Source organism: Megascapheus bottae, chromosome 17 (genome assembly GCF_031878675.1).
Source record: "Megascapheus bottae isolate mThoBot1 chromosome 17, mThoBot2.hap1, whole genome shotgun sequence".
NCBI lineage: Eukaryota > Metazoa > Chordata > Mammalia > Rodentia > Geomyidae > Megascapheus > Megascapheus bottae.
The window spans coordinates 48,136,385-48,162,683 of NC_143525.1; the positions used below are offsets into that span (position 1 = coordinate 48,136,385).

Genomic DNA, 26,299 nt, shown 5'->3' on the forward strand with positions numbered 1-26,299 from the left:
TCTTAATAGGCTCTTACTGGATTATAGGCGTGGGCCACCCCATCTAGTAGTTCTGACTAGATTTCCTGATGGGCAGAATCAGCTACCACACTGCTTTCAGTATTGAAAAGATAAAAGATTGCTTTCTTCATGTCTTATGTTAAAAAAATAGCAAAAGTTATTCTAGCTTATGACCGTATATAACTTTTCATTACCAAGAAATTTTCTTTTACTTAGGATAATTTATACTGTAGGTACATGAAGTATAAACTTCAAGAACTACAATTGTGTGCCTTAAGGAAAACACAGACTTTTATACACCAAAATGGCAGAATCAAATACTTCACGTTTTATATACACTATCATGTTTGATCACAACCAGGTAAAGGAGCAGTATCACACCTTTATTACAACTGACATTAGTGAGCCTAGATCTACACTGACCCAAATATTGTTTGAAAATGTCCAACGGGTCTCTTAGTTACACTCACACTTAAATAACTACACATCCTTCTTCTTTGTGTGGGTTATATGAGTATGTTTTTTTGGGGAAAAAAAAGGAACATCAAGTACTTACAGATTAAACTAACCTGTACTGGCAGGGCTGTGGGATTTTTCTTCTCTACCAGTAAGTAGCAAATGCTGAAATTCTGCTGCTAGTTAACAAAAACACAAATTGTATTAAACTGAGGAGTTCCATCCACTTAAAAAAGTCAATGTGCATTAATTTCCTCAGAGCCTGAGAGTAATACATTTAAATTATGTCCCTAAGTTTAACAAAAGTTACCTTATGTTGGCTATTAAACTTGAGTGGTAAGAGTATCTGTTAAGACACACCTCAAATTTAATATATGTCAAAAAGAATTCTGTTGGAAAATTTGGATGCCTAACAGGGAGGCTTAGATATATAACTTCTTAAAAATTAAACAGAAACTTATTTCTAAAGAGACCATTTTCATGAAACAATTACAAATTTTCCAAAAAAGCGCCAAAAACTAAATTCTATTCCTTTGTAATGAACTTTCACAAGCTAACAAGGAGTTGGCTTAAAAAATAATAAACTTCCTGCCTAGGATGGTTTTAAACCACAATCCTTAGATGTCAGTCTCCTAAGTAGCGGGAATTATAGGAATGAGCAACAGTGCCTGGCACATTTTGAGTTCACTAACACAAGACTGTCTCCCTGGTAATCACTATTGGTTTGTTTTATCTGGGAAACATTCGATTCTTCGTTTATTTTTCTTTTAGGGGTGGTAAGAAGCATCTTGAATCCAGGGTCTTGTGAAGTATGAGCTCTACTGTAACATAGCTATACCTCCAGTTTCATCAAATTATGCATCAATTTCATTGCTAACTCCTCTAATTTAACAAAATTTGAGGACTCACAGGTTCTTTAATAGTACTAGCTAAAAAGGAGAGAACCAAAAGAATTGTCAATGAACTTCAACCACACTGAGGTTCAGATGAGAACTCTGGACCAAACACACTGTACATTACTGAAACTGTGCCTTTTCACACCATTGTAACTTTTAAAACAATGGGTGGAGTCCAAGGAGTCCATCATTTAGATAGAAGCATACTCACATGTTTCTCCTCTTGTTAATTTCACCAAAATCAAAATACAAACTCGATTTCATATGTACCTAAAGACCCTAACCATAATAGTTTCTATCTAAGAAGTTAGTCTTGGTCTACTAGTGTTCAATGTTTCACAAAGAAGTAATTCAAATTAGCTTCAGTGAAGATTTTCTAGGCTGTAAAATCCTACCTCATTACTTCTTTATGAAAATAGAATTGAACATATGTAATGCAAAATGCCTCAAGTTTCAAACTAATCTCAATCAACTGTAGTTCAGAGTTGACAGATATTCATTTTAAGACCAAATATGGGCAGTAATGTATAGAACGCAGAGAAGTACACAGAGCTTATTATAAGCCAATTACACTGAACCTTACAAAAAAACTCTCTAAGAATGTTACCTGAAGCTATCAAGGAAGAACATTTTAACAGAAGGATGGGTTAAGGAATATTTATACTTCAAATTACTTCCCATGATTTATATACCAGGAATCAATTGGGTATGTGTAAGAACTTGAAAACTCAACTTCAAGATTTTAATTTCACAACTGGCTATATGATAGCATTTATTTACCTAAGAAATGTCAGTTAACTCATTACTCTGAAAACTGAAGATTGTAATATCCATTAATATGACAAAAATAATGATGAAAAAAATTTTAAAGCTAATCTTTCTTTTGGAGGATTCATTCATAAATAAAGTTATTATAATAGAAGTTTCAGTTGGCAAATTTTTTTTCCAAAGAATACTCAGTATTACCTGTGTTTTGTTTTGTGCTTGGTGTTGACCCTGGAGTTTGCAATGAGTAACTGAGCTACAACTTCACATCTGGCTTTCTGGTGGTTAACTGGAGATAACATAATCTTGACTTTCCTACCATGGCTGGCTATGAACCACAATCGTCAGATCTCAGCCTCCTGAGTAATTAGGATTACAGGTATAAGCCACTCAGCTTACCCACATCTGTTTTATCCCCTCCTCCTGTCACCTATTTTAAAGCCTTACTGTCTCTTAGCCTTCCCACTCAAGGCTAGTACTTTACCACTCAGCCACTATTTTCCTATCCAAATTGGTTTTTTAAAGCTCAATCCTCAGATCTCAGCCTCCTGAGTAGCTAGGATTACGGGTTTGAGCCACGTGTGATTTGCTAAGCACCTTTGAAAAAAAGCACACCTGGATCATTAAAAAAATGTGGGTACAGGTTTAACATTTATCTTCTAACATATACAACTTTGTTTTATGTACTCAATTACATCAGTTTACCCAAAACTTATCTTTCAACTGACTTCAATATTTCCTTTCATTTATCACTTTTTTTGGAGTGCAGATTATAGACATGTGGAAACTTTACATAATTTTCAAACCTTATTTGTTTGAACCACAGAATTACAAAAATATCATAAAGTAACTATAACCATCTTTAAATTGTGTTACCTTGAGTAAATATTCTCTCCATCTCCACTACTCACTAAAAACCTGTTTCGATTATAATATGAGAATTAGGTCAAGCAACTTCCAAGAGATTTCACATGTATAGAGAATAGTGGGTATAAGACAAAAGACCTCAAAAAAAATTTAATGTGTAAATTCAAGTTATAAAATATTCCACTGAAATATTTTTCCATGAAAGCAAAAAAAACCAAAATGCTTAAATGAAAACCATGAAGTAACAGTTACCCCAGGTCTGTTAAATCCTGTATGTTACTGTTCAGAAGAAAATGCTATCTGATAGGGTGGTGCCTCAAACACAAGGAGAAAACATGATCCAGATTTGTGTTTTCACCACTTTTCCAACTACCTCTTTATTCCTTACTACAGACACACATACATACAGTATTCTCACCAAAAACAAAAGCAAACTTTAATTTGAACCAAGCATGAATATTATTTGTGTGGCATAAAGCATCATTCATTTCAGGCTGAAAATAAACTTCAATAGTCAAGATTCAGTTTGACATCAAATCTTCAGCTGAAAAGTAGTGGTCTAATCATGCTCACAGGTAGGTCAAACCTTACACATCACACCTGTGATCTACACTTGAACATGTTACACAAACACGCAGACAAATCCACCTTCTCACTCTTCACAGGGCTCTACATTAACATTTGCTCTAGTGTGGTGAGACTTAAAAATATAAAAATTGCAAGCATTTCTAGATGACTTTACAACCTTGATGTGCAATTGTGTAAGTTTGGGATTAAAAATATGGATTTTGGTATCCTGTGGCATTTACAATTAAACTTGTCTTGAGGTTAAATCTAAGTCTGAGAAAATCAGTATGAGTTTCCTAAAACTGAGAAATTTCAAGCATTCAATGCCTCCAAAAGAATATCAAATTGTCAATTTACTAAGGATCAATGTATCGATACAAACTTTACTGAGGCTGTTAAATATTTAGTAGTTAAAACACCACAGTCAAACGTGAATATTAATATAGAGCCTTCTCTGCCAAAAGAATATAAAAATCCTAAGTTTAATTAAATTTAGGGGCCTTCACCAAACTTGCTGCAAGTTTGGGGACATAAATATCCAACAGCTATAAAGCTGTGAAAGCCCCTATAAGGAATAAAATAAATCCCACTTGCCTCAGACTGAGCAGGGCAACACTGAGACTCAGCCTCAGCCTGTCCTATGGCAGGGCTATAGGAAGAAGAAAATTTTAATTTTAGAAAAACATTACCCAATTAAATAAAAAGACATGCATTATTTTTAAATCCCAACGATCAAGCAAGCAAAAGAAAAAACGCAGCTATCATTACAATTGTATTCTGTGCCTGAATTTGTTTTTGTTAGGGATTCCCACCCTGTAAGTTTCATTAAACTGAGCTGAAGTTCAATTATGTAACTTGATAAATGGAGTATGTATTCTTATCACATCAACTGGCAAATGTGTGAGATTACTAAAACACTATTAATCAAAATAAATCTAGTAGTATGACTCAACAGTTGACTTTCATCTGCTATTGTTACCATCAGTAGTTTAGACAATAGAAACTAGTGCCAGACAAAGTATGTTATGATTATATATGAGGAACTGAGGAAGAGCTCAAATTGCTAGCCCTATTAATGTTACAACTTTATTAATGTTGGCAACCACAGCGCCTACCTCAAAATGTCAGATCCCAAAAGCAGTCTGTAAGGACTAACTTGAAGTGGCATTAGTCAAGTCATTTTACATATTTTCTTCTCTTGATTTATCCACACTATGGACCTCAGAAGCAGTTAGGTAAAAAATATTATCTAGAAGCTTAACACATTGCTTGGATGCATGCAAAAACTGTTTTCAATACACCAAAATGGGCACCCTACCTCTGAGCAATATAGCCACAAAACAAAAGGCAATAATAAGTTTAAGTGCCATGCATGTAATTATCACTTTTCTTTTTTGCTTTTCCTTTTCTTTTCTTTTTTAGTTTAGTTGGTCGTGGGGCTTGGACTCTGAGCTCTTCAGCTGAAGGCTACATCCTTACCCTTTGAGCCACAGCGCCACTTCCAGTTATCTAGTGGTTAATTGTAGATAAGAGTCTCCCAGTTTTTAGTTCCCGAGCTTGGCCTCGAACCATGATTCTCAGATCTCAGGATTAGAAGCATGAGCCATTGCCATGGGTCACTATCACATATTTTTCAAATTCTCTTTCAGACTTCAAAGAGCAAAAAAAAGAAAAAAATCTTGCTACCAAGTTTTGCAAAATACTAGCGGTCTACATAAAATGCAAATAAAGCTTTACATAATTTTTGAAACAGGTCTATACAAAACCTTTACTGGTTGTTGGTAGGCCTTTACGTAAAAGACACTGAGACCTTTGGGAGACCATTTCCTATTTAATCACTCTCAATTTGGTCAGGCCACTTTTACATGGACAATACATGGGCAATATAAAAATATATGCTGCCTAATCTAGTAAGTAGATACATACTCCCAAACTATCAGATCTAGGTAAGCCTTCAGCAGAAACAGTAGTATTGGGATCACAGTACTGGTAAAAAGTAATAATAATGGATTTTTGCTCCTCAAAAGAAATACAGCAGGGCCGGGACTTTGGCCTAGTGGTAGAGTGCTTGTCTAGCATGCACAGAGACCCAGATCGATTCCTCAGTACCACATACATAGAGAAAAAAGCCAGAAGCTGTGCTGTGGCTCACGTGGTAGAGCACTAGCCTTGAGAAAGCCCAAGGATAGGGCTCAGGCACTAAGTTCAAGCCCCAGGACTGGCAAAAAACAAAACCAAACAAACAAAACCACAAAAAACAAGCAGAGCAGCAGTAAAAATTAAACAAAATAACATTGGAAATAGCATTTACATTTAAGATATTTTTGTTTCATATAAATGCATGACTCTTAGCCATTCTATAATATATTTCCCTCCATATTTAGGAGGAAAAGTTAAAGCCTATTTGCCTTTATATACCTTCATGTAAGTTAACCACCTAATTAGAAATGTTAACTTTATGTTTAGTAAATCTGGAGTTAATTTTACTGCTAATTACTTGGCACAGACCATTTGATACAGGCTTGAAATTTAATCCCCCCCCCCCCCCCCGTCCTGACACATGAACTCAGGGATTGGACCATGTCTGAGCTTTAGCAGTCTACCAGTTGAGCCTCAGCTCTACTCCTGTCTTTTTTGGTAGTTTATTGGAGATAAGTCTCACAGGGAGTCAGGAGTTTGGCCTGGGGGTAAAGTGCTTGTCTAGCATGCATGAAGTCCTAGGTTTGATTCCTCAGTATCACATACATAGAAAAAATGCTGGAAGTGGTGCTGTGTCTCAATAGAGCACTAGCCTTGAGAAAATCCAAGGACAGTGCTCAGGCCCAGAGTTCAAGCCCCAGACTGGCAAAAACAAAAAACAAAATCAGACCTATTTTAAGGGACTTAAAAAACACATAGAGTAATGTTCCAATTTCTAAAGATAAAAAGCTTAAGATTTGGGGCCAGGAGCACAGTCTAGTGGAAATGTTTGCTTAGCATGCATGAAGCCTCAGACTGATTCCTTGGTACCACATGGTACCAGAAATGGTACTGTTGCTCAAGTGGCAGAGCGACAGCCTTGAGCAAAGTGTCCAAGGACAGGCCCTGAGTTCATCAAGTCCCAGGACTAGCCAAAAAATAATAAAATAACCAAAACAACAACAGCAACAACAACAAAAAAACCTACGTTGACTTCAGGTAGAGGAGCCTACATAATCAAGTAAATAATGCCAGGATTATCATAAAAAAGTACCAATATGCATGTTAAGCATCAAGCCATCCTAAAATATTTAAAATATATACCAACCTATTAACAGCACAAAAAGCTATTACTGGGGCTGGGAATGTGACTTAGTGGTAGAGTACTTGCCTAACATGCATGAAACCTTGGGCTCATTCCTCAGTATCACATGACCAGAAAGAGCCAGAAATGGTGCTGTGACTCATGGACAGAGGGGTAAGCCTTGAATAAAAGAAGCCCAAGGACAGTGCCCAGGCCCTGACAGCTCATACCCAAGGACTGGCAAAAAAAAAAAAAAAAAAGCTATTACTACATGCACCTAAGCTTCTAGAAGTTTGCACCTGTAAAGCTTCTGAGGTCCATGCAATACACATTTGTAAAAAAATAGAAGGAAATGAGTAGGTCTGGCACTAGGATCTAAAGATCTCAGCAGGAAGAATTAAGGTTTACATTTAAAATAAATTCCTGTCACACTTGATGACACCAAAGTATAGGTTTCAGACCCAATACATAATGATTCATAGATATCTTTTAAGTTTTTTTGGTTGCTGTGGTTAACTGAAGCATTAACATGCAGCTAACAATCTACAACTCAAGAGACTCCAACAATATATCAAAAACTGCATTGGTAACTATGAATTTTATTATGTGGACATCTATTATAGCATGCATCTGTACAAACCTTTCAGGCAGGGGTCCACAGCTGGGTTATGAATAAAAAGGCATAAATTTTTCTCTCATTTTATTATAATGAAGTTTAACAGTACAGAAAAGTCACATGACCATGGTGGGTCAGATTTCTTATACCCTGCACACATGAGGAACTCTAAATACATTAAATAGGTACACATTCAGACTTCCAATGTACAGGTACTTGAAAACAGTTACAGCCCTCACCAAGCTAAGTTGGGGACATGGAAGTCCAACAGCATCTGAAATGCTGTGAAGGCATAACTTTACAAATAGCAATGTAAGCTTACAGAACTTGCCTTTATTAAGGTGGTATGTTCCAGCGCCTTCACAATTTAACGAACCAAATTTACTATACTTCACTTCTAAAAACCTAGATGAAACATGAAAAAGAAGCCATACAGTATAAATTGCAACTTCAGGAAAAGTTCCTGCTTTATTATTCCAAATAATTTTTCCCATGTAAAATAAATGTCCAATAGTTCCTGGTATGTGGGAAGATAATGTTTGTTAAAGTCACAATGAAGCCTTATTGACGGAAGCTTGGCTATATAAACAGCACAAGTTGAGAAAAGGTTTAATCTCCAAACCTATTAGACTGGATGAAGTAAGATCAGTAACGGCCACCTTGCGACATTACAGGAGGTCTCATTCCCATTGGAGGTCGAGGAGGCCCACCTTGATAAGGAGGTACCATGGGTGGTCCCTGCCCATAAGGTGGCATAGCTCCAGGAAGGTAACCTGGCATGCCTTGATGATGACCACCATACTGACCTGTAACATTGAAAAGGACACACACACAGAAAAAAAAGAGGGGGATAAAGATTAAGTGGGTCTATGAATTGTAATTTTAGGCACAATATATTTTCACAATAAGAAAATTCACTACATACAAAAAGGTAACACGACCAAAAAAAAAAAAAAAGAGGAATAATACCATGAGGTGGCATTGGTGGTCTCATTCCTTGTTGTTGTGGGATGCCTGGCTGTGGTGGCATCATACCCCCAATTGGTCCAACCGGTGGGTTACCAATTGGGGCCTGTCCTGGCCGAGGAAGATTACGTTGATATTTAGGTAACTGTGCCCTTCTTTCTTCCTGAGAATAGAAATAAACACAAAATATACGATTACAGATGCTCAATATAAAAGCAAACATCTAAAATCTAATAAGAGTAACTTTTTTAATGCTTACTCTCGCTAACCATTACTTCCACAAACCAATTGGAATATATAGTATCTCCATGCCTTAAAAAAAATCTCACCTGTTTTTTTAATTTGAAACGTAACTAGCAACTAGGTGCTGTAAACTGTTTCAATAAGAAAATCTTAGCTTGAGTATGTAGGCACAAACCTGCAATGTAAGAACTGCAGAGAGGCTGAGGGAGGATTCTATTTTGAGATCACTCTGCTCTCTATATGCCCAAAGACACCTGTCTCAAACTAAAACTTATTCACTCTAGCAAAATAAATTCCTTTATGTGACCAACAGAATTCCTCAGGCTCTGTCTTGCACTTAACTATGTCTTCAATCAATGCAAGGAAACTTACATCTAAATCACTTTATAACAGTTAAGAATCCAACTTAGAAAAGTTGCTAAAGCACAATAGCTTATACCTGTAATTCTAGCTACTCTGGAGGTTGAGATCAGGAACATCTCAGGGAATCCAAGAGAAAAAAAATCCTGACAACCAACCTCAACCAACAAAAACCTAGAGATGGGGCCGGGAGTTTGGCCTCGTGGTTAAAGTGCTTGCCTAGCATGCACGAAGACCCGGGTTCGATTCCTCGGTACCACATACAGAGAAAAAAGCCAGAAGTGGTGCTGAGGCTCAAGTGGTAGAGCTCTAGCCTTGAGAAAGTCCAAGGACAGGGCTCAGGCCCTGAGCACAAGCTCAGGACTGGCAAAAAAAAAAAAAAAAAACAAAAAACCAACCCCCAAAAACAACAAAAAAACAAAAACCCAGAGATGGTTTCCCAAATATATGGGAAACATAAAAACAGTAGGAAATGCTTTGGAAGCACTAAATGAGATTTTTAAGACCATTCAAATACACTTAACTTCCAAATAGAGTGCTATAGTAGTTGTTTTGTGTTTGTTTTTTAAACAATGCTACTAGTAAACAATCAGAAACAACTTACCAGTGATATATCCTCATCTGGATGGATCAACTTACTGGTTGCACTGGTTGTTGTAAGTGTAGCAGGCTTACTTGTTATTGAAGCTGCTGGTTTTGCTGCAGTACTATTTGTTGTACTAGTGGTTGAAGCGGTAGACTGTGTATAAGCAGGGAATGTAGGCTTTGGGGGTTCTGTAGTAGTTGCAGGAGTATTATTTAGGGGCTTGAAATCAGTACCAACAGGTCCTTGGACAGCTGCTTGAGCCTGAAAAATACAATCCTACATCAATGAAATTTCAAAACTCAAAGCTGACTGTAACTATCAGTAGCTTATTTTAAAAACCAGAAAAATGAACCAAAGGACTAAACTTTAAATCAAATGAAAATGAAGTTAACATATATACATTCTCTAGCAAAATATCCTGGGATAAAGTTACATTATAACAGAGGGAATAAAACAGTACATATGCAATGTCTTAAATGTCCCCTAACTCCTCCTCACTAAAAGTTTAACATTCTCTGTTCCAAAATTACAGAAGAACCTACTGTGATGTCTTTTTTTCTATTTGTATACTATTATTTAAAGCAATCTTTTAAACTATTCAGAAACTATAGATTTGAATAAATTCTACCAAGTACAGCACAAAAAATAATTGACAGCAATTAAGACATAGATGATCTAACTATGAAACTCATTTAGTAGGCTCTCTTTGATATGTGCCAGTACCAGTCTTTGAACTTAAGAGCCTTATGTTCGCTTTTCTGCTGTACTTCTGGTACTTTACAACTTGAGCCACACTTACAGCCTCCAACTTCTGAGCAGAATCCTGAGCAGCAAGGACAAATGGGAGTGCTGGAGCTGGTCTTACTGCGCTCTTAGTTAAGAAGTTACCAGCAGTCTCATACTTGCAATGTAAGTTGCATTACCAGTTAAACTAAGTTCTCAAAGCAAATGAGTTGTACTTCTCATTATACAAACATCTGAAGCACCAAGTAGGTCAACTTTAGAAAATGTGGGCACTAAAATTTCCTTACACAGGATGTGATGCACTGAGCTGCATAAACCAAAACTAACTTAACCATGCATCAACCTAATCACTGGCCACCATAACGCATTTACTGCTCACATGCTTTAACCCTTTAGAACCGAGTATGGGGTACACTTTTGGCTTTTGTTTTTGGTTGTTAGTTTAAGTTCAAATATCACTTGACTGTTGATTAACATAATTTTACTTTAAAAATACTAAATAATACATATTTTAATAATAAAGATTTAGTTTTAAAGTAGGGTCCAAAGGGTTAAGTTAAAAAGCCATTTTAACAATTTTAAACTGCAACTTCCTGCGTACTTGTGCTGTGCTAGGAAACAGAGCTTTAGAAGATGCAGACAGACTTTCTGAATTGGATGAAGCTGTACTTGAGCTTGTGACAGGTGTCCCCATCTGTAGCATAAAAGAAAGGAAACAATGAAAAGTCTCCAAACAAATGGGTAAAAAATAAGCCACGTGGCAGACTTTCAGTATAGATTGCATTTTTTATAAGTGCAAAGTTTAATGCAATCAAATGTACTTTATTTAGAGGCAGGCCACGAATACATTTATAACAGTGAAAATGTGAGCCTCCAGACCTTTATTTTTAAAATTTGGTACTAATAAACCTACTTAACCACCATTTCTTTTTTAAAACTAGTATGGTTTTTTACACTATGGTATTACGAGTACCTTAAATTGATGACACGCAAGTGCTATTTCAATTCTATTATCAATGACTCTTCAATAAATGCCAAATTTAACATTTCAAACCAAATTTTCCACCCAATCACAAAACCATTAAGTGAATATGCTTAACAATAATATATTTTAATATGTGTACTCCTGTGGCCTTGAACTCAGGGCCTACGTCTCTATCTGGGCTTTTGTGCTCAAGGCTAGTGAGCTACGATTGAGACACAGTTCCACTTCTGGCTTTTTGGTGATTAATTTGAGATGAGTCTTACAGACTTTCCTACACAGGCTGACTTGATTATGATCCTCAGATTTCAAGCCTCCTGAACAGCTACGATTACAGGCCTGAGTCAGCAGTGTACAGGATAAAACTAATAATTTTAATTAAGCACCCACAAGCAGGAAAACTTTAAAAGTAGCATTTGATATCTAACAAAGTAAACCCTAATTATCTTTAAGTACATCTATTAATTCTAAATGTAATAAAAAAATACAAAGGTGTCGGTCATTGTGTGCACACTACATGTAACAGTAACATCTTTCAGTGTATTTTAGAAAGATCTTAAAAGACAAGACTACTAAGGAATGAAGTTTGACTAAATTAAAAACCATTACATGATACCCCTCCAATACAGCACTATTCTAAATTGGAGAAGACTCCCAAGAACTGGTTTTCTTCATTTTCTTTTGCTAAATCTTTAAAAAGTCTTTCACCTTTGGCTTTGGCCTCATTCCACTTACAGTTCAAAAAGGAAACAAAGACATCTAAGCACTATATACTTAAATCAGCAGGAATTGATCATTCATTTCTAGCTTACAACCAGGAATATAAATATATATACATCAAGTATTTTCATACTTCACAACTAGAGAATTAAGATAGGCAAAAATGAGAAAGGATAGGCTACTTATCTATCCTGTAGTAACTCCAAAAGTTTCTTTACACATATTTTACCTATGTTTAAGTGCAGTCCTGTTTAGGGATTTCACCTTACCTGTCCAGCACTGGGGAAAAGAGGCTTAGTAACTGGAGGCTGTGGAGCAGGTACTGCTGCTGTTGGTGCAGGTGGTCTATTTAGAATACCTGGTGCTGAAACAGCCTGTGCTTGAGTCATTGGAGGAATTCCAGGACGAGGAACAGGGGGAGGCATACCTGCAATAGAAACTCAGTCAATGCAACATTTAGCCAGGGACTCCGTGAAATCTGAAGATCACGGTTCAAAAGCAAGCCTGTGCAGAAAAGTTGATGAAGACTCGTACTTCCAACTACCACTACAAAACCAAAAGTAGGGCCGGGAGTTTGGCCTAGTGGTTAAAGTGCTTGCCTAGCATGCATGAAGACCCGGGTTCGATTCCTCAGTACCACATACATAGAAAAAAAAAAAAAGCCAGAAGTGGTGCTGAGGCTCAAGTGGTAGAGCTCTAGCCTTGAGAAAGTCCAAGGACAGGGCTCAGGCCCTGAGCACAAGCCCAGGACTGGCAAAAAAAAAAAAAAACAAAAAAAACAAAAAAAACAAAAGTAAAACTACAACTCAAGTGGCTTGTCTTCTGGAAGAGGGATAACATCCAGGCCCTGCATTCAAGTTCCAGGACCGATCAACACTTCTGGCCCCGGCCCTCCCCTTCTCCCTCTCTTTCCAATCATGACTAATTTACTGCTGAATAACTCTGTACTCCAGGAACTTAAGACACTTGCTCCTGACCACAACTATACCTCAAATGTTTTCCTTTATAGTACTTTAGAATTTTATGTGAAAAATACCACTAAACCCTTAAGATGGATAAAACAAGTATTAAAGCTTACAGACATTAGAAACTTAAGAGGCAAACTGCTTGCTTAGCAGGTACAAGGCTCTGAGGATTCTAATCCCAGCAACCCTTCTCCATTCAAACAAAAAGCTAGGCACTGGTGGCTCTTGCCTATAATGCTAACTACCCAGGGGGCTGTGTAAACAGTCCATAAGACTTTTCTCCAATTAATGAACAAAAAGCTGGAAACGGAGCTGTGGCTCAACTAGTAAGGCCCAGCCCAGCCTTCAGTAAAAAGGCTAAGGGATATGCTCTCCCAGACTGAGTTCAAACCAACACCACACCCTCCCAAAGGAACCGGTTTTAAAAAAAAAAATCATACCTGGTGGCATTCCAGGCATCAGAGGAGGGATTCCAGGTCCAGGTGGCATCATTCCACCCATTGGCATCATTCTATTAAAAAGCAATTTCAAGAAACAATGTTATTTAACAGTATAGACCATAAGAAAACATTTTTGGCTATAATCTGAAACAATGAAGACTTTAATTTGACCTCTATATTGAAATAAATCAAGCTGAACGAACCAACCACATTTTTTTCTACAATCATTCTATTGAAATAAATCCTCTAAAACCTTGTAAACACTTGTTTATCACAAAGTGAGGAAAATTGTCTTTCTTGACAAAGTTACTGATAATATTACTTATTACATATAGACTTCATATAAAACACAATTGTTTAACTGGAAAGCAAAAATTTTTGCTCCATTTGTCAAATATCCACCTAATTAAGAGTTAATCTTAAAGAGTTGTCAGAATTTTCAAAAGAAAAATATTCAATGTACTAGCGTAATAAATTTTTAGAACAAAATTAAAATATGTATGTAAAGTCACGACTCCTATATAAATATATATATATATATATATATATATATTTTTTTTTGCTTAAACTCAAGAACCTGGAATCTGTCCCTGAGCTTTTCTGCCCACAGTTAGCTATCTACCACTTCCAGCCATACTCCACACTTCAGGTTTTTTAGTGGATAACTGGATGTAAGAGGCTCACAGACTTTCCTACCTGGACTGGCTTTGAACTACAATCCTCACATCTCAGCCTCCTGAGTAATTAGGGTTATACGTGTAAGCCACCAGCACCTGGCTGATTCTTTAGCATAGATATGTAATACCAAGCCATGATTTAAAATATAACCTATGCTTCTCAAGCTTTCTCCTAGAAAATGTTTACCTTCACATATCAGTGTCCAATTCACTTTATCAAGACCTAGAAGGTTTTTTGGTGCTGAGCACTGACATCACTGAGGACTGGGGTACACTAGGCATGTCCTCTTACCACTCACTGACTGAGCTAGTCTCCAAGGTCCCAAACCAAGATGTCACCAGAGGTGTAACTTCTATATATACTTTCTATTACAATCTAGAATAAAGCATGATTAATTTAGCAGTATACTTTCGCTTATCAGTTTACCAGGTCTCAGAACTTTTAGCAGCTTGAGGAAATATCAACACATTTAGATTCAAAGGTCTGTTTCCTCAAAGATGTTTTAATCCCCTTCCGTAAGAGACCTGTGTCAATTAGTTTGCAAATTTAGCAAAGAAGGTTAGAATACTTCTAACTCAACTAAATAGCTATCATTAAACACGCACAAAATGACATTATGATCACAACCTCCTAAATTACATTATGAATGAAATGCTTACATGTTTTCACCGCAAAATGACTGGGTGTATTTTCTCTGATGATGCAATCTGTGAAAATGTATGACAAAATCAAAATCTAACTGATTTTCAAAATACAGTGGGAAAGTGTATTGTATACCTTTCATATCACAAAATACTTAAGTAAAAGTCACAAATACCTCAGATTCAGTTTTCTGATGCTTTCACAAATTAAAGAATTTGCTCTGTTCACAACTAGAAAGTGTGATGGGGGCAGTTCTAAATTTCAGTAAATCAAATCTTCAACCAACCACTTCAATTACAGCAAGTGCAACAGAAGCAGATAGTTGCTTATAAACATTCTGAAACCCAAAACACTGTTATTCTGAGGTACATTTACACCTTACATTTACTGGCTGACACTTTATTAAGCAAGACTTTTAGAACCCATACTTTCTAGAAGCAAAAAAATGCAGTTAATACTTAATTCATATTAACACCAAAGTTGAGAAATATCATTACCAGTCATACATTCAAAAACCAATTAAAAATTTTCTTACCCAGGTGGCATGCCTGGCATAACTGGTGGCATTCCTGGCATCAGAGGAGGAACACCTGGCATTAATGGAGGTATGCCTACAAATAAAGAATTTCAAGCAAAGATTTACAAATTGAATTATAAATTTAAGTGTTATAAGAACAAGTAGGCCAGGAGTTTGGCCTAGTGAAGAGTACTTGTCTAGCATGCATGAAGATCTGGGTTCAATTCCTTGGAACCACATATATAAAAAAGTCAGAAACGTTACTGTGACTCAAATGGTACAGCCTTGGGTGGTAGCCTTGAGGAAAGCCCAAGGACAGTGCTCAGGCTGAGTTCAAGCCCCAAGACTGGCCAAAAACAAACAAAAAAGTACTTTTTTTTGAAGAATGGGTAATAGTGAGATTGACAGGGCCATGTCTGATGTTCAGAAGTAATACTTGTATGCTCTATCAATAAAAACCTTAAAATGTTCAACTTCAGGCAACTTTATATGCTACCTGGAGGCATTCCTGGTGCTCCTGGAACTGGTGGCAGTCCTGGCTGGACCATTGGCGGGATATAACCTTGTTGAGGTTGGACAGGCTGTGGCTGAAATGAAGTTGAGGCTGCAGATTCATCATCATCATATTCATCAGAATCATCTTGTTGCTTCTTTTTTTGACTCTCTGCCAAAAATTTTTCCACATAGTATTTTAAGTAAAATACTCAAAACATATACTCTTCCAAAGGTTAACATCCCTTCCAATAAAACATATACTCTTCCAAAGGCTAACATCCTTTCCCTATGCTATTAAAAACAAAAAGAATTAAGCTAAGCGCGGTGGCTCACACCTGTAACCCTAGCTACTCAGGAGGCCCAAGCCAAATTCAAGCCCCATGACCACGGGGGGGGGGGGGGGGGGGGGGGGGGGGCAGCTGCATCAAGTAAGTTTCAAATTTTTATTTATTTTTGGTTGATTATGGAGTTTGAACTCAGGCCTAAGGGGACTGTCCCTGAGCCTTTTCTTTTCTTTTTTTTTTGGGGGGGGGGGTACGTGGGTGGTGGGATTTGGACTCTGTACATGGGCGCTGTTGTCCCTGAGCTCTTCAGCTCAAGGCTACCGCCCTACCCCTTGAGCCACTGTCCCACTTCCGTTTATTGGTGGTTAATTGAGGATAAAAATCTCACAGACTTTAGTGGTTGGGCTGGTTTTGAACTGTGATCCTCAGTTATGAGCCATCTGCCTGGCTTCTCTGAGCCTCTTTAAGCTCAAAACTAGTACTTTATCACTTTAGCCTCAGCACCACCTTTGAGTTTTGAGTGGTTAACTGGAGGTAAGAGTCTCACGAAGACTTTTTTGCCCTGGCTGGCTTCGAAATACAATCCTCAGGGGTAGGGGAAGGTAGCCTAGTGGTAGAGTGTTCACCTAGCACGCACAAAGCCCTGGGTTTGATTCCTCAGTACCACATACAGAGGAAAAAGCCAGAAGTTGTGCTGTGGCTCAAGTGGCAGAATGCTAGCTTTGGGGAAAGTGTCCAAGGGCAGTGCCCAATTTAAGCCCCAGGAGTGTATATGAGTGCGGGGGCGGGGGGCCACAAAAAACCCAAAACAAAATAGCAAAACATAAAAAAAAAAACAACGAAATATGATCTTCAGACCTCAGCCTCTTGAGTAGGTAGGATTACAGGTGTGAGCCACGAGCACCTGGTTCAGTTTCACTTTAAAAAGAGCTTTAAGGGCTGGGAGTTTGGCTTAGTGGTAGAGTGCTTGCCTAGTGTACCACATACACAGAAAAGGCCAGAATTGGTACAGTGACTCAAGTGGTAGAGTGCTAGCCTTGAGAAAGCTCAAGGACAGTGCCCTGGCTCTGAGTTCACGCCCTAGCACTGGCAAAAAAAAAAAAAAAAGTCTTGACTGGGTGCCAGGCTCACACTTGTAACCCTAGCTACTGGGGAGGCAGAGATCTGAGGATAGCAGTTCAAAGCCATCCCAGGCACTAATATCTGGGAGACTCTTATCTCCAACCACCAGAAAACTGGGAGTGGCACTCTGGCTCAAGGGGTAGGGTGGTAGCCTTGAGCTGAAGAGCTCAGAGACAACATCCAGGCCCAAAGCTCAAGTCTCACAACTGACCCCCACCCCCTTAAAAAAAAAAAAAAAAAAACTCACCAGGTCTTACCTATGAAGCTTTCAAAATAAAAAAATTTAAAAACCACAAGAACTTATAGATGATTGGTACGATTTTACAATTTGAATGGTATAAAGTTCAAATACCAAGTTAAACACCACTACTAAACCTAATACATAAAGGAAACAGTACTATTGTAATTCTGAGCCATGCATAATAGTGTATACCCATAATCACAGCTACTCAGGAAGCAGGTAATCTAAAAACTCCTTTACACCAATGGAGGAAGACTTCTAAATCTACCCTCAAATTTATTCTTGAAAACAGCACTATTCTAAACTCTAAATTAAAATCATGTCATAGTATTTACCTTGTGTCTTCTGTTCAAGAAGTCTACGTCTTTCATCCATGTCCTTTTCTGGAATACCTTCCATACCATATATTTCCAACTCTATGTCTGTTCTTCCAGGTATCGCATTTGGTACAGCATCTATTGTCTCCTTATGCACCTAACATTAAAAAAAAAGTCAAACTTCCATTACATAAACAAAATCACTTTATAAAAGTGTAAGTAAGGCCGGGAGTTTGGCCTAGTGGTTAAAGTGCTTGCCGAGCATGCATGAAGATCCGGGTTCAATTCCTCGAGGTACCACATATAGAAAAAAAGCCAGAAGTGGTGCTGAGACTCAAGTGGTAGAGCTCTAGCCTTGAGAAAGTCCAGGGACAGTGCTCAGGCCCTGAGCTCAAGCCCAGGACTGGCAAAAAAAAAAAAAAAAGTGTAAGTAATTTTAAGCCTAAAATCATAGCTTAAGAAATATGAATGGGCTGGTAATTTGGCCTAGTGGTAGAGTGTTTGTCTAACTTGCACAAAGACCTGAGTTTGAGTCCTCTGTACCACATACATAGAACAAACCGGAAGTGGTTCTGTGGCTCATGCCTGTAATCTTAGCTACTCAGGAGGTTGAGATCTGAGGATCAAGGTTCCAAGCCAGCCTGAACTACTGCCCTACCCTTGAGCTGAAGAGCTCAGGGACAACTCTCAGGCTGAGTTTAAGCCACAAAGAAAAAGAAAGTCCAAGGACAGTGTTCAGACACCGAGTCCAAGTGCCAGTACTAGCAAAAGAAAAAAAAAAAATTAAAGTCAAGTAATAAGTAAGAATATCTGCTAGGGGTGGCTCATGACTGTAATCCTAGCTACTCAGGAGATCTGAGGATTGCAGTTCCAATCCAGCCTAAGCACTTAAGTCAGTGAGAATCTCATCTCCAATTAACCACCAGAAAACTGAAGTGGTGCTATGCAGGAGGTAGGGTGGTAGCCTTGAGCAGAAGAGCTCAGGAACAGCGCTCAGGCCCAGTGTTCAAGTCCCAAGGCAGCGGGGGAGATAAGAATAAGAATATAGAAATAAGAATATATCCCAAGCTTGAGGCTGTAAGCAGGCAAAAGAACAAAAGAACAGAATACTTGCTGTCTCCTCAAAGTTCTTCAAGCTTTACACTTATAATGCAACCTCAATTTACCTCATCAACCACCAGCATGATTCAAATTCCTTGACACATTTTTACTATTTTATAGAGCATGCCTCTTCGTTTTGCCTTTTCGGGCGCCTTGGATGGGCTTTGTTTTTCTTTAAACAATTCTAGCCTCTGAATGCTACAATGGCATATGGCAGAGCATTAGCTGCAACCCCTTTCTATCCACTTTACACAAAGGAATTGACTCCCATGTACATGTTACCAGTACCTCTATTTTCTGAACTTAAAATGCTATTTTTGCCTTTGTTTGTATAAGCAATCATGCTGGCTTGAACTCAGGGCCTAGGCACTGTCCCTGACGTAGCTTGCCCAAGGCTAGTGATCTACTTGAGGCATAGCCTTCTGACCTTTCCTGCCAGGTTGACTTCAAACCTACAATATGAAGTGTGATGTCTCTTCAAATCATTTCATTTTGAATTGATGAAAATTGTGCTGTAGTCTTTTCTCTTGCCATTTATACTATCTCATTGTTTAACCTTTTCTCAGATGTAAGATACTCTTTCTGGTTCCTGTTTTAGGATTTTTAAAAAAAACGTATATGCTTATGTTATTTTCCTTCACAACATAAAATGAACACAAAGAAGAAAAATTTTATTCAGTGTTAATGTACTAGGGCATGAATTAAGGGCCTACACATTATCGCTTAGCTTTTCTTACTGAAGCTTGGCGCTCTACCACTTCAGCCACAACTCCAAAAGTCCCCCAAATTGGCCTTGAACTGTGATCCTCAGATCTCAGCCACCTGAGTAACAGGGACTTACGGTCATGAGCCACCAGCACTGGCTTTTTTTTTTGTGGGTCATGAGGCTTGAGCTCGGCCTGGGCACTGTCCCTGAGCTATTCAGCTCAAGGCTACTGCCCTACCCTTCAGCCAAGGCCTACTTCCCATTTTCTAGAGGTTAAGTGGAGATAAGAGTCTCAGGTCCTTTTGTGCCCAGGCTAGCTTTGAACCTTGATGCTCAGTTCTCAGCCTTCAGAGGAGATAGGATTACAGGCGCATCTGGCTACTGGCTTGCTTTTTAAAGCTTAATAGAATCTATACTGAATAAATCTACTTATTTACCTAAATCACTGATCCTGGTTCTTTCCCGGGTATTTAGGGTATATCTGATTATCTTAACCTAGTTGCCACCTATCTGTAATTTAAAGTCAAATACAAACTCATTGAACACTAGTCAGTTTAGGTGACTCATTCTTCTACTCAGAAGGCTGAGATCTATGGATCACAATTGGAAGCTAGCCCTGGCAGCAAAAGTCTGGGAATCTCATCTCCACCAAACTATCCAAAAAAAAAGTGGAGCTTAGGCTCAAGTGGTAGAGTGCTAGCCTCGAACAAAGCAAGATCAGGGACAGCACCCAAACTGTCCCTGACAAAGCACCAGGACCAGCATACACACATACTAAGCTAAAGCTTATCTTCTTGATGTTTATACATAACTCAGCAGTAGAGCTTGTGCACAGAAATATTCAAGCATGGCAATAAAAAGAGATCTGGGTTAACTCATGTTCCCAAGCCCTTTTTGGCTGGGGCCTTGCTGACCTTGATCCTCTTATCTCTAGCTTGTTCCTTGAGACAGAATCCCCAGTACCACTTGTCCCAGCTTCCCTCTAATTTTTGTCTTCCTCCCAACAAATATAAACAAAATTATAAAGCTAATTATTCCTGTTTTCAACTGAAAAAGCATGGCAAAACAAAATCCTTACCTGCATGCAATGAATGGCTAAACCAGGTCCAGTATATAACTTCTTATGACATATATGGCATTTAAAATGCTTTGCTTTTTGGTGCTGTATCAGAATCTTCTCATCATCAAAATCTCGATTGCAATACCTGATCAATAGTTAAGGTACAAAAGATAATGACTTTGCCCACAATAAAAACTACCTGTAGTAATGGGCACAGTTGTATGTGCCACCCTAATTCCAGCATCCTGGAAGCTAAAATATGTGTGGAGCAACTTAGAATATCCAAAGAGTTAGTGTCAATCAACTCTTTAAAAAAAAAAAAACTCGTGGAATAGAATATAGTTATTATTAAAAACAGTACCTCACAAAAAATTTCTGGTAGGTATACACTTGAGATTATACACGTCACGTAGTTTCCCTATTTTCAATTCCCCGGAAACCTGCACCAAATAAGCACATCGTAATAAAGTAAATTCTTGTGCTTAACAGAAATGTTAGGTGAGACTACCTATTTCCTTGTTTAGAATTTCAACGTTCACAAATGCACATGAAGGGCCGGGAGTTTGGTCTAGTGGTAGAGTACCTGCCTAGCAAGCAAGAAGACCCTGGTTCAATTCCCCAATACCACATACATAATTAAGGAAAAAAAAAAAAAGCTGGAAGTGGTGCTGTGGTTCAAGTGGTAGAGCCCCTACCCAGCAGCCCAAGGACAGTGTTCAGACCCTGAGTTTTCAACCCCCCATACTAGCCAAAAAAAAAAAAAAAATCAACAAAGAATGCACCCACTCTTGTAAGGAAATCACTAACTTCGTGGTGCCTATCAATTCGAATCAGCAATCCAGAATTGCCTACATTTTTTAAACTGTCTTGGGAGGTTAGGGAATATAAAACTCAAGAGATGACTTAAATCTCCAATACTGAGAATTCTTAGCTCGCTACTCAAGACTTTCCTGCAAACACATCACAAAATTCGTCACCCAGGTTGTCATTTTATTTAAAAAAAAAAAAAACACAAGTAAATGCAGCTCTGCCACAATAATAATCAACGTAAAGCACGTAATCGCTTCCGGTTTAAAAAGCATGATAAAACGCCGCCACATTCTAACAACATTCCCTTCTAAGAAGTTTGCTGTTTCTCAAGTCCCACGAAGTCTGGGCCAGCAGAGGACACAAACCCCGCCCCGTGAGGGATCGTTCCTCGAGATCGAGGCGCCTCGGGGTTCCGGGGCGGAAGCGAGTCCTCGGACGTCCACCGGGGAAGGGGGGAGAAGGGCTCCGAGCTGCGAGTCACTAAACCCACTCCTCCCCGAAACCACCTAGTCTCGGCGGGGCGGCGGGGAGGAGGGGCGGGAGGCCGACGCCGACAGGCAACCCTCCACGGCGCCCAGCACGCCGCGGTGGAGGACCGGCCCTCGGCCGGGTCGTCACCCCGACAGCGGCGGGCTGGGCCTGCAGGCCGCCGCCCTCCGCCGCCCGCCGCCCCCGGCAGTCAGCCCCGCACAGCCCTCCCGCCCGAGGCACGGCGCTCCCCGAGCTCCGACCCCCTGACCACGCCACCCAGCCCGAGGCCCGAGGCCCCGGGGCTCCGCGTCCCGGCCGGGCCTTCCTCAACCGGCACCCCCACCTCAGCCTCGACCCACAAAGGATATCAACACCACGGCTTCAGCTGCTTCTTCTTCTTGCGACCCATCTCTGCGTTCTGTCGGCGAAGGAAGGGAAGCGGGGTGAGGGGAGAGATAAGAAGAAATGCAGGGGGGGGGAGAAAAAAAAAAACAAGGCGAAAAAATCGCCCACTTGTGCGAGCCAACGGCTACCACCGTGTCCCACACGAAGCCGACACAAAATGGCCGACCGCCTCGTTCGCTCTCCGCTTCCCGTCAGGCACTGCGGCGCAGGGGGCGCGGCCAGGCCGGGCTGCGTGCGTGCGTGCGCGCGTCACGTGACGCGGGCCCCGCCCTCTCGCTGCGTGTACAGCCGTTGGCTTCCCCTCCCTTCCGGCTTCCGGTGGCTGAAGCCCTGCGGGTTGTTTTGTAAGAGTCGGCCTCCAGAGCGCGCTGCTGGAGGAAGAGCGGAGGCGGGAAAGAGCCCGTACGGGATTACCGGTGTCATTAGAGGTTGACTTATCTTTACCTACGCCCAGTTTTCAAACTCCCCGTCAGTTTCCGGGTACACCCGTTCTGCGGTGTGGGTGTCTGGGCTTACCACGTGTAAGGCGACCGACTCCCCGAGCAGGGACGGGCTGAGGGGGTCATGGCGCCATCGCCATGGGGGAAGGGACGGCCTGGAAGGCCATCCATCCTAAAACAGCTTTGGTGGTCGTAGAGATGTCCTGAGGGGCCTCCTGATCAAGCCAGGTGGGAAGAGAGCATCTCACCTACAGAACCCAGAAGCTGCAATCAGTACCTGGCTCATGATTGGGTGGAGTGGAGGGAACATTAATGCCGCCAAGAATTAAGAGACCACCCAGGGCCGCACAGCAAGATCCTGGCTCAAAAGTGTAAGCCTTGAACCGGTCGCCGGTGGCTCACGGCTGTGGTCCTATCTGTTCAGGAGGCTGAGAGCTGAGGATCCAGGTTTGAAGCCAGCCCTGGTACTGAAGTCCAGAAGTGGTGCTGTGGTTCAAGGGGTAGGGAAGTAGTCTTGAGTTGGAGAGATCAGGGACAGCACCCAAACCCAGAGTTTAAGTCCTAGAGGCGACAAAAAAGCAGGAAGTGGTGCTGTGGGTTCAAGTGGTGTTAGGGTCCAGTCCCCCAATATTAGGGTCCATGATCAAAGGAACAAGTCTGACAAAAAAAGCGGAAGTTAAACAGTTTTATTCCGAGCCTAGCATCGAGAATCATACTGACCAATCAAGGCCATCTTTAAGGTAGAGAGCGGCCCCATCTAATCTCACAGGCTACTTTTATAGGCCACCAGCCATGTGGTTGGGCTGGCCAAACACAGGTGGCCAATGGAATCCCAACTTACTTGAGTGATGGCTGGGGCAACCACTGACATCTTTGTTGTTTGAACTGACCTGTCATCTAGGTGGGCTTCTGGCCCACTGCTCTGAGGACAAGAAAAAGGGAGGGAGTTTCCTGGCAGGCCAAGGGGGTAGGGTGGGGGAGGAATTCTGGTAACTCCACCTGGCTTAGCTGCTCTTGTAATCTGAGCTGTTATCAGGGAATTTACAGGCCACCCCCCCCCTGTAAAAAAGTACTCCTTTTTCATGAAGACAGGAAGTGCCTATAGGGGATGGATTTTTGGGGAACTCAAGAAAGGGGTCCCTTCAGTGGTTCAGCACTAGCCTTGAACAGAGAGGCTCAAGAACAGCCCCCGGGTCTTGAGTTCAAGCCCCAGGACCAGCCCCTCCCCCGCCCCCCAAAAAGTGCAAGTTTTTGAGGCTAGAAAGAAAAAAAAAGTGCAGTAAGGCTATAACTCATAGTAAAGTTACTGGTAGCAAGAGCTAATCCTGGAGAGACTAGGGAAACAATTCCTGTAGATCCTTAGAAAATTCAGAGACATTGGCTTACCTGTCACAAAATTGGTGAATTGTTTGCTTGTAAAAAAAAAAAAAAGCAGGTTTTTATATCCTCTGAGTTTTCTGAGACACCAGAGAAAAGTTTTTAGATTAAGAAGTGGTTTTCAGTTAAGAAATGTACCTTCTATCGGGCGAATATAATGTAATTCTTCTATTAATTACAAAAAATAATAATAAAAAAAAAAAGAAATGGTTTTCACGAACCTGGAGTTTGGCCTGGTGGTAGAGTCCTTGCCTAGCATGCAGGACTCTGGGTTCAATTCCTCGGTACTGCATACACTGAAAAAAGCCAGAAGTGGTGCTGTGGCTCAAGTGGTAGAGTGCTGGCCTTGAGGAAAGCCCAAGGATACTCTTGCTCAGGTCCTGAACACCATCCTCGGGCTTTTTTTCCTCAACACAGTAAGCCAAACTCCCAGTCCTACCATATTGCTTTTTAAATAAACTCTTCTATCATCTCTTATGAAGTTTCTTACCTTGTCTGAATTCCATTCTTGCCAGAAGCCCATGTCTAGCCAAGGTTGTATACCTGCTCCAAACTTTCTGGTAACATATTTTGGTGTATTGGCGAGGGATTAAGTATGTCTCTTTATCTTGGACTCATCAAGTAGTTACATTACTTGATTTTAATCACTGTTACTTGACCAGAAGGCTGTGAGGTAGGTGCCATTATCAACAGGTTAATAAACATGAGGTAAAAGGAGACTTTAGTGGGCCCGGGAGTTTGGCCTAGTGGTAGAGTGCTTGCCTGGCATGCACGAAGACCCGGGTTCTGAGGCTCAAGTGGTAGAGCTCTAGCCTTGAAGAAGCCCAAGCCCAGGTCTGGCAAAACTACAAAACAACAAAAGGAGACTTTAGAGAGTTAATTTAACTGGGTATGGTGGCTCATGTGGCTCCTGCCTATAATCCTAGCTCCAAGGCTGCAATCTGAGGATCTCCATTTAAAGCTGGCTGGGCATTAAAGAAGGTGAGACTCTTATCTCCAATTAACCACTAGAAATTGCGAAGTTTGACTGTCATTCAAGGGGTAAGGTGGTAGCCTTGAGCTGAAGAGCTCAGGGACAGCGCCCAGGCTCAGAGTTCTAGCCCCATGACTGACCAAAAAAACAAACAAAAAGGCCGGGAGTTTGGCCTAGTGGTTGAGTGCTTGCCTAGCATGCACGAAGACCCAGGTTCGATTCCACGGTACCACATAGAAAAAAGCCAGAAGTGGTGCTGAGGCTTAAGTGGTAGAGCTCTAGCCTTGAGAAAGTCCAAGGACAGGGCTCAGGCCCTGAGCTCAAGCCCAGGACTGGCAAAAAAAAACAACAAAAAACAAAAAAACAAAGTGAATTTAGCCAGGTGCTGGTGGCTCACACCTGTAATCCTAGCTACTCAGGAGGCTGAGATCTGAGGACCAAAGTTCAAAACCAGCCCGGGCACGAAAATCTGAGACTCATCTCCAATTAATCACTAGTAAAACCGGAAGTGGTGCAATAAGAACAGTGGCTTGGCCAGAATTTAGAGATATGGCAAGTTTAAGGTTACTGTAACCGGGGAGGGTGGTGGCCTTTGGAAGCTACATTTCCAGCCCAAGTATTTTATCCCAAATAAAATGCCAGCGTTACAGGTTTATGGATTGTAATTTTAGGAGATTAGGAGACTGGGATTTAGAGGATCCAGGTTTGAAGCTAGTTGAGGTAGAAAAGTCTCAGAGGCTCCATCTCCAAAATACCAAGCAAAAAAGCAGGGCTCAAAACCATTAAGTACTAGCCAAGCAAGTAAGAGAAGCCAAGGAAGCCCTGAGCGCAAACCCTAGAGACAACAAGAAAGGAAAAGGAAGTGTGAAAAACTCTTCAAATGCAGGCTGGAGGATCTTGAATTCTGGACTAGCTCAGCAGACTTAGTCTGAAAACCACAATACAAACCAAGTAGCGAGGGATAGGCTCAAGTGGTTGAGGTGCCTGCCTTCTGGCAAGGGTGAGCCCCCCTCCCCCCCAAAAAGAGAAAACTCCATATGATTATCCGGTTGTCGGGTTCTTAGCACACACGGACGGCTGGAGCCGGCCAGGGCGCTCAGGAGCCCCGACCCAGGAAGCCTGGGACCGGGAAGCGCGCGGAACGCATTCGTGCGAGGGCGGGGATCCGGTCGGCCGGCCACCGAGCACGGCCCCGGGCGGCGGGGAGCGCTTTCGCGGAGACACC

The 26,299-nt window shown here is 40.7% G+C and overlaps 1 protein-coding gene across 2 annotated transcripts; it reads right to left on the reverse strand.

Annotated features, from left to right (window-relative positions):
* Window positions 1-7,392: 7,392 nt before the first annotated feature.
* On the reverse strand, window positions 7,393-22,464 carry Znf207 (zinc finger protein 207). Of its 2 annotated transcripts, XM_090351265.1 has the most exons (12): window positions 22,248-22,464; window positions 20,617-20,743; window positions 17,750-17,888; window positions 15,769-15,936; window positions 15,291-15,366; window positions 14,773-14,820; window positions 13,436-13,506; window positions 12,300-12,457; window positions 10,930-11,022; window positions 9,603-9,845; window positions 8,399-8,558; window positions 7,393-8,235 (listed from the first exon to the last, which is right to left on the reverse strand). In XM_090351265.1, exons 1-12 carry the CDS (start codon window positions 22,286-22,288, stop codon window positions 8,075-8,077), a joined length of 1,485 nt encoding a protein of 494 aa, XP_090207391.1. In that variant the 5' UTR covers window positions 22,289-22,464; the 3' UTR covers window positions 7,393-8,074. The 2 variants fall into 2 exon arrangements, with proteins under 2 accessions (XP_090207391.1, XP_090207392.1); XM_090351266.1 differs by lacking the exon at window positions 10,930-11,022.
* Window positions 22,465-26,299: the final 3,835 nt, after the last annotated feature.